This window comes from Xyrauchen texanus, chromosome 19, assembly GCF_025860055.1.
Source record: "Xyrauchen texanus isolate HMW12.3.18 chromosome 19, RBS_HiC_50CHRs, whole genome shotgun sequence".
NCBI classification, from domain to species: Eukaryota; Metazoa; Chordata; class Actinopteri; order Cypriniformes; family Catostomidae; genus Xyrauchen; species Xyrauchen texanus.
Window position 1 is genome coordinate 15,081,487 of NC_068294.1, and position 9,121 is coordinate 15,090,607.

General features: G+C 34.9%; 1 protein-coding gene and 1 long non-coding RNA gene across 3 annotated transcripts; one reads left to right on the plus strand and one right to left on the minus strand.

Moving 5' to 3' along the window:
* The first annotated feature begins 64 nt into the window (after positions 1-64).
* On the plus strand, positions 65-1,344 carry LOC127660025 (uncharacterized). 2 transcript variants are annotated; one of them, XR_007972595.1, is made up of 4 exons: positions 65-176; positions 417-517; positions 638-710; positions 1,081-1,344. It is a non-coding gene; the product is annotated as an uncharacterized LOC127660025 (long non-coding RNA). The 2 variants fall into 2 exon arrangements; XR_007972594.1 differs by having other exon boundaries at positions 83-303.
* A 107-nt stretch (positions 1,345-1,451) lies between these two features.
* Positions 1,452-4,592, minus strand: LOC127660024 (piggyBac transposable element-derived protein 4-like). The gene is made up of 3 exons (XM_052150075.1): positions 4,548-4,592; positions 2,971-4,457; positions 1,452-2,363 (listed from the first exon to the last, which is right to left on the minus strand). Exons 2-3 carry the CDS (start codon positions 4,391-4,393, stop codon positions 2,044-2,046), a joined length of 1,743 nt encoding a protein of 580 aa, XP_052006035.1. The 5' UTR covers positions 4,394-4,457; positions 4,548-4,592; the 3' UTR covers positions 1,452-2,043.
* Between the last annotated feature and the right edge of the window lie 4,529 nt (positions 4,593-9,121).

Consider the following 9,121-nt stretch of genomic DNA (forward strand, 5'->3'; position numbering starts at 1 on the left):
TGAGAATTTGTGGTCCATGGTCGATTACTCTGTGCTACTAGATCGGTCAATCCAGTTGACAGGAAAGATAATCGAGCAAGGATTGAATCGAACAAGTTAGTGTGTGGGGATAGAAACGCTGTTAAAATGCTTCTCGGTCGGTTATTGTTGCGGACATCAGCTGTTAATAAGAGTTGGTACTACAATCCAACTATATTATGCGTAAATTATTATAACAGTATTCGTCCTATACGTTGTTAGCGAAGCGGTGTGGTCTGGCCTTTCTTAGTTTAGCAATACAGCAGTCTTGATGTTAAAAAATATGTAAATAAAACACTTATTTTAAAAGAGAGAATATTTTTTTTAAATAATGTTAATTTAGCGAATAAATTCGTTAAAACATGGTTTAAGTATTGATTTGTTTCTTGGTCTTTCAGTGGTTAGCAGAAATGCCTTCACTGCCTCCAAACGTGATCCTTCCTAGCCAAACATAAGAGTAGGGCTGGCGTTTGGAAGCACCATTTTCTTGTGGGCACTGGTAACTATTTTAATTTAAAATAGTTTTAATATTTAACTTGCACAAAGTTATACCTGTTTTTTGAGTTGCCTTAATTTTAAAACCTACTTTTGTTGATGCACTTTCTCTGTTTCCCAATAGCTCTTCAAGCAACACAGCACTGATGTGCAGGAGTACAAAATAAGGAATGGTTTAGAGTAATTCCTAGGGATGCGTAAGTTAAACCATTACAATCTCCTTATTCATTGTCATTCAGATTGGTTTTACAGAGTAAAGGGGTACAGACAAAGTGCACAACTCAATTTCAAAATTGTACCTTTAGGTTGGGGTGCAAGATTTGAACCCGATGTTTGCAAAGACAGAAAATGTATGACTGCAGATTTATGCTTTTACATTTAAGGCATTTCGCTGACACGTTATGTGAAGTAATGTACTAAAGTACTTGCGTATAGTACTGAATAAAGTCATGATCCTATGAAGTACTTTTTTGTAATTGGCCTGTAATAGCATGACTATGCCATGATAATAAAGTATCGATTTGCCAGTGAGAATAGTCATTGTTTTGTTTTTTGTTTTCTTTGTAGGGCACTGACTGCTATGTTCTTTGTGGATCTGCCATTAAAAATGTAAAGTAATGTTTAACAAAGATGTGTATGTATTACTTGCTTTTAGTCTCTATACTGTTTCCAGCAATCATGAGTTAAAAAAAAATAATAACTTATAGGACAATATTTGTTTGGGCACAAAGGAAATTTAAAAATAAGTGTGCAATTCACTTTTCCTCCCTCAATAAATTCAGCTTGGTCATGTGATTTTTACACAAATCAATAATAGATGCATTCTTGAACATTAACATTTTATTTCAGTAAATGCTTGTCGACTGTCAATCTCCAAATAAAAGCACATGTGATGACAACATTCAGAATCCATAGTCACATCAACTTTCAATTTAGAGTTTTTTTTTTTTTTTTTCATTTTAATTGTAATCATACAATTGTCTTTGTCCATTGTACAGTGGAAAACTTGCATGGACACAAAACATGTATCTTAGTCAGTATACACAATGGTAAATCTCCCTGCAAAGCTGCTCTGCTTACTATACTTCACTAATTAATAGGAGAGTGTCCAGAGATGTGGCCTGTCTTATTACTAATTGTAGCCTTTCAACAGAATAGCATACTGTATAAACATGTATACTTGTAAAAAGAATAACTTAATAAAACATTCTAATGCAGTTAGTTGCCATAACAAAACATGAAGGCAGACATAATACTGCTAATGTGTGTTAAATGTAAGGTAGCATATAAATTATTTTTTGTGAATTTTGAAACTTCACATTTGTTGTTTTCAAGAATCAGAGAGAAGCAATCCATAAATGTATAAACCGTGTTGTGATCTTTACAGCTGTTTAACATTAGTGAGTTGTTATTAGAGAGCCCTTCAAAACACCTTAAGTGCTCAAAGATGATTTCATGAACGATCGCCCTGGTGTGAGGTGTTGCTGCTTGTGATATCAAAGAATGCATCATTTTATTTGACAGGTGTTCTCAGTAATTTTTCAGTGTGTGGTACTCTTCAAAACAAGGAGTAGCACACAAGGCAATGTTGCATGCCACACACATATATCTAGTGCTACGCCTCTTCTTTGTCCTGCGCTTGCTGGAAATGCAGACCTTGCAGGCACGTCTGGTTCTCCTGCCCTGTAATTCAGTCTGAGGGATTTCAGAAAGGAAGTGCCTGGCTGTCAGACGCAAGGGACTGTCCAAGGCAGGACGTCCCCCCCTGGGCGGAATCCGAGGTGTACTGTTCTCCTCCAGCAGTGCTCTCATCAGGTTCATTCGGAACTCTAGAGGAGTCATGACTTTGCCTATTGATAGCAGAGTACATGATTAGAGTGAAGAGGAGTGTGATATAGTACATAACTGGAAATTGCATTAAAGGAATATTCCACACAAAAATGACAATACTCTCATCATCTACTCACCTTTATGCTGTTTCAAACTTATTTTACTTTCTTCTGCAGAACACAAACTATGATATTTTCAAAGATTTATGATGATATATCCTAACAATGCAAGTTCATGGGGTTCAAAACTTCCAAGCTGCAAAGAGGACAATGGAAGTGGATGAAGTGTAATCGAGCATCAAATCGTGATTGCGCTAAGGAGATTACAATGTAGCTTTGTAGGTCCACACAATACAAGTGAATGGAGAAAAAGCACATAAATGCAGTATAAAAGTAACCCATAGTCTTTAACTCTAGCAGTTAAATCCATAATTTGGTCCTTTATTCTCATTATATCTCCACTGAAATATCTTTGTGTTCCGCGTAAGCAATAAGTTCATACGAGTTTGAGATGGCTTAAGGGTGAGTAAACGATGAGAGAATGATCATTTTTGGGTGAACCATTCCTATAAACAATATAAAAAGTGCTTCAAAAATAATATTTTAGGTTTGAGTGCAAATTTCTCACCAGAAAGTTGGCGGTGGACAATGAAACTGTTGAATATGGCCGTTTCAAGCATGTAGAAGAACATTTTCTTATACCACTTTGTGGTCTTCCTGGCACACTCTATAAAACTTTTCATCATGTCTGCTTTGTCCACAGCCCCCATCTTTTTATCATATTCTAGGATGCAGAGTGGCTTAATCTTTTTCTGCCCAGTGGTGTAATCAACCTTCTGTGAAACTGCCATGACAGATGCATGGACAGTGGTCAGGACGTGAACATCTCTTTTGTTGCACCATTTTACTGCCAACTGTGTTCCATTCTCTTGGTATTCCACTTGGCCCTTGGTCATGTTGTTGTTGGTGAAAGCTGGCATCCCCCTCCTGTTAGCCTGCACAGTTCCACAGGCCCCTGTGCCATGAGAATGGAGGAGTTGAAACAGTGTGGGACTGCTGTGCCAACTGTCCACATAAAGAATATGTCCCTTTGACAGATAAGGGGCCAGTAAGGTCATGACAACAGACCCAGAGATCCCAAGACTGGCATGGTGGTGGATGTCAGTGGTGGATCTTGTATATATAATCATATCCAGCACATAACCAGTGAGCACATCACGGAGAACAAAAAACTTCACCCCAAACCTATTGTTTTTTGCTGGAAAGGGTTGACGCAATGCCAGTCTTCCCTTCCAATTCATAATAGATTGGTCCACACAGAGATCCCTGTATGGCACAAAAACACTACGAAAGGAGGAAGTGATTTCAGTAAATACTCTTCTTATTTCAAACAGGGGGTCATCTACATCAGCCTTCACACTGTTGGCAAAGTTTAGGCAGCGAAGGAGCGAGAGGAAGCGGTCCTGAGAGAACAAAGTCCCGAAAAAAGGGGTCTGAATCATGGCGTCTGTACTCCAGTAGTCACGTAGGGACGATTTTTTGACGATTCCCATCAATAGAACTGTCACCAGGAATGTGTACATCTCCTTTATATCAGTTGACATCCATTTTGCCAGCTTTCCCTTTGAAGCAGTACATGTCTCATCCTGAAGCTGCAACGCATGTCGGTTTGTTTCTTGCACCAGTTCCTCCACAAGCTCCTCCGTTATGAACATTTTAAAACACTGGACCTCATTTGGAGCTGCCGGAGGGTTTTGCACCCCAGAATTAGTGTTATCAAAAACAACCCCAGGTCCAGGAGGAGTGAAATTACAGGTAGTTCTCCAGCTGGAATAGCTCACCTCCTCTGCTTCATCTGAAATCTTTGTCTCTTTCCCTCCATCGTTGAAGTCAGCCGCTTCATCCTCAGGACTCTCGAGAAGCACGATGTTGGAGGGAAGCTCCTCGCCATCACTGCTGCTCGAGTCACTGATAATTTCTTCCGAATTATTAAACAATTCAATTATCTCTTCATCTGTCAGTTGCTCCTTTTTAGGCGTTTTGCGGGACATTTTTGCTAAAGATCATGTCGAGTGTAAAAGCCGCACGCGAGACGTACCTGAATGTGACGTCACACTTCACAGGAAAAAGAAACATATTTAAATGCATTTTACTGTATGTTCGATATACCGGAGGTACGTATTTAAACATTTGTGTTTCCAATACCTGTACGTTACATTATGAGATGTGTAAGGGTGACGTCAGTTATTCTGTGCTATCATCCCATACCAGCCATGCTTGTTTACGTTTAGATGGGGGTGTCACCAGAGCAGAGCCCTTCTACCAATGGCAAGGTTAGCAAGCAACACAATTCTATGGGCAGGACCATAGACATATGGGCAGGACACTGGCGAGGAGACAAGAGGCCGTTTTTTTAAATATATTTATTTATTTATTTTTATTGATGTCTATGGAGGAGATGCTTCAGTGTGTTGAATAAACTGCTGTTGTTAGGAAACAGCTCATCACTTAAAGAATTGACCACCTGTCCGCTAAATATTTTACTCTAAACAGTCGTTTTGTAACGAACTAAGCGTGGTGTCTACGATAAAATAACCGTCACTTGTCTGTAAGTGAAGACACACTGACAAATTTGCGACAGGTAGATATCAGTTTACGGCTCTCTCATACTCTCTCATTTGTGTGGTATCAACAAACGGTGACGTACTGTCGTTACGCTCTCTTCTATGATAGAGCGGCGGAGATTATTATCTAAATATAAAAGATATCTGGTGTCACTATCTATCGTCTGTTACATATGAATATTATATATTTTTGATTATTTAGTTTTATGATTTTGGGACATGAAAATAACAAATTCCTTACAAACTGCATAGTTTAACAGTAAATGTATACACATACGTTAAATAATGTACATAAGGAATGAAAAAAAAAAAAGATAAAAGTTACAGATATAAAAGGCTAAAATTATAATGTAGCCTATCATCATTTACAGAAATACTTTAAAAAGGAAGCACAGTTTCACAGTCTTAATGGTTCACAGTCTGGATGTATTGCTTGATTTCCTTTTCAAAAACAATAATTAAGGGCTTTTGATTGCTAAATTTACTTCTGTGATTGTGAAATTAGGTAAATAGCAATAAAAGTGTATTTAATAGAATTCTCTCCTGTTGTGCTACTACTTTTAAAAACAAGAAGTATATCCATAAACAACAAGGAGAAAACAAAAAGAAATGTACGTTAGTAAAATCCCAAAAGTATATCCAAAATAAATGGATATATGAAGATAAATAAAGTTTTGGTGACCCCTGTAATAACATAAAAGTTAACAATCCAGGGTTTGAAGGAGATCCCGTTAATTTTCAATGATTGTAGTTTTACTGTTTAAATAGTATTTGGGTAGTTTGTAAAGGGAACATCGACTTGTGGAACTTTTATCCAAGTACTTCTGTAATTCTCTGAATGTCTGTAACATAAAATAAACAAGAGCGAGCCACTCTAAATATAAGTGTTTTGCTCTCAAGAACAGTGAATATTTTTTGTTCCTGCAACATAGTACAGAGAAAATATCACCATACAATTGGTTGAAAAGTTAACTTAGGTAATATTAAATGGAACAAAGAATAAGGCAGAACATGTTAAAAGGGTAAAAATACAAAACATAAATAAAGTTATACATAAATTAAGTTAACTAAATACAAATTTAATTAAAAGAGTGCTATAGTATTCAAATAATGTTTAATCTCTTTTAAGAATACATAGAAAGGATACATAGTAGGCTTAGTTTTCAAAAACTTCCATTAATGAATGTAAAATTAGCATGAAACAGTAAATTATGTTTGTAATAAAGCAAGCAATTTATTTTGTGGTAACTGACTCAAAATGCCCAAATATAATAGAACATTAAACTTATAAATGGCTCTTTAAAAAAAAAAAAGTTTCAGTTCAGTTTAGTTCAGTTTTCGTCAAATGTAGAGGGTAAACCTTTTCTAACATCTTGACATTATTTGTATTCATAAAGGACAACCAGACTTCTTCATTATTTTAATGTTTTATTTTGTTTCATGAATGAAGCAAAGGTTATAAAACCATTGACGATAACACCAGTGACAAATTCACATAAAAGATTAATTCAGACTAAAATGAATTAATCATACCATGAAATAATTTTACATTTTTAATACAAATCTTTCAAATAAACATTAAACAATGTAACACTAATTACATATTTAAATAAACCATGTGGAAAAAAATGATAGTTAATATGTATTTTGATAACTTTGACCTTGGAAGTTCTTCACATTGATATCACCAACAACATAAAATCAATGGTCAAACATTATTTTGTAATTATTTAAATAATGAATTACTTATTTTGTTTTGGTTGCCCTAATGCTTGACCTATGAAAACAAAATTAGTAAAAAATAAACTCATAAATAACTGTAAATGTCAAGGAAGTGTTGTAGCTGCAGGATGCTGATTGGTCAACAGCCATGCTTTATTCATGATAACAAACAGCTCGTACATACAGGGGCGTATGTATTAAACTTCTCTCTATTCTCAAGAATAGTCTTAAGCTTTGACTTAAGTGTCAAAGAGTAAGTCTTGTGTATGAGTGTGATCTTAATAGCAACTTTCAGTAAAGTCTAAGGCTGATTCTTAGGTGCTGACTGAGGTGACACTTAAGTGTTGTGCAATTATGAAAACAGTGATGTCGACCCAAAATGTCCGCCATCAAACACTGAATCAGCCAATAGTCAACCTGCAAGGGTAATATATGTCCGAGCTATGACATCATTAAATCACTCGTGATTTAATACAACACCTTATAAAACAATATTTTGGTAATAGTTTTTCCTGTTGATTAATTCTTTGATTAATAAAATGAGAAAGCCAAATTGTATTTCCGATATTTAAAAACATTATTCCACATCTTGCTGAATGTTGTCCTCAAACAATGTGCAAATTGAAGGCTACAAAAAATCTAAATGCTAAATCTTGCAATATAAATTGCATATGCTTTTCAAGTTATCAAAACAACATTTCTCCACAAGAACTATTTAAATCATGAAATGAAATGGTAATTAAAAGACATTTTTCAGTTAAGAATGGTTTAGTTTAGTGGTAAATTTGACATTCAACATATCAACAATATTTTATTGCAGCACTCCATTTGGTTGAGTGGCGTTGGTAAGCCTGTTTTTATTTGTATTTTTGTATTTTATTGTATTTTTTGGCCCATTTAAAGTAATAATGACTCACTTGCTGTTTTATGTCTTTAAGTTTATAATATTTGCAAATAAAAATATATCAGTCAAATGTAAGTTTTGAGCCTTCTGCAGTTCAAGCACATTGAACTGCAGAAGGAATCTGTCAAAGCACCTGACACCCCACACAAAACTATGAGCCCCCCCCATAGAAACATGTTTTCACTACTGTAAAGTGGTGTCACTGACAGAGATTGTAGTGCTAGTAGATATTCAATCGTAGTTCAAATAATTTTATATTATTTTAATCATTGATTTTTATAATTTAAGTGATTTTAGATTTTAATAATTAGTTGTTGCAGCCAGGGATGGATTACCGACCGGGCCAATGGGGCCAGTGCCCAGGGGCCCTTGACTGCCCATTGGGCCCCTTGTCTTGGAGATGCCCCTGCGCATAAACCCTTTTTGGCATGACAACCCTCCCAACAACTTTAGCATGAACTTTTTGGCATGAACCATGAAACCCCGAAACAACAATTGTAGGGGGGCCCTTAGAGATAATTAGCCCCAGGGCTTTTGCAAATCATAATCCGTCCCTGGTTGCAGCCCTCTAAAAATTTAGGTATGTAGCCCATCACATTTTTCAAATGCTTAATTCACAACAAAGTTTTAATGTATTCCTTAAATGAAAAAATATGCTGCAATTAAAAATGTATATTGATGGTACAAAACACATTTGCCCAAATTCCACTATCATAAGTCCAACACATCGTTTCTTTGTTGTAGAGTGTGTTGTCTCGTCTGAACACACTCATTGTGCTATTTAAAGGTGCTATATGTAAGATTGACAACAAGAGATTGAAATGGGTACTGCAGTCCAATTTCAAAATATTGGAGAGTTTTTTATATATATATATATCTATATATCTATATATCTATCTATATATATATATATATATATATATATATATATATATATATATATATATATATATATATATATTATGCTTTATTATCAACAAATAGCATATAGAAGAGTAATTACCATATTACAACAAAGGAACATATCACATGCTTCACAATACAATAGAAATAATAGAGTAAAAGAAAGAAAAATACAATCAGAGAATGTACATATCTATATATTGTTGAATAAGCATACATAAATACTTTCTGTATAAAAATGTTCAATAAAGAATATATTGCAGTTATTTTAATTGCTTTACTATTTGTAGATTTTGACATTATATCTATGCACGTTTTGATCTCCTTCTTCAGCACTGTAAAGTTGGGTTTGCCATTTGTGAATTTACATTTATGGATATGAAATTTACATAAAAATAAAATAACATTTATAAAGAAACCAGCATCCTTTGAGTAATGGTCCTTAATATAATAACCTAAAATCACATACTTATAGGATAAGATCATTTTTTAAAGATATTATCAGCAATGAATCTCTCAACATCATTCCAGAAACACTGTGTATTTTGGCAGGACCAAAACATATGAAAAATAGTTTCAGTGGAACTTTCGCAGAAAGAGAAATTTATTTCAATATCACTTTTACA

Bases quoted from the DNA above. Each gene is read 5' to 3' on its own strand.
- LOC127660024 (XM_052150075.1), bottom strand. From the start codon at position 4,393: ATGTCCCGCAAAACGCCTAAAAAGGAGCAACTGACAGATGAAGAGATA. The intron at 2,364-2,970 runs GTGAGAAATTTG...TGCTATCAATAG, and splicing joins TGTCCACCGCCAACTTTCTG to GCAAAGTCATGACTCCTCTA.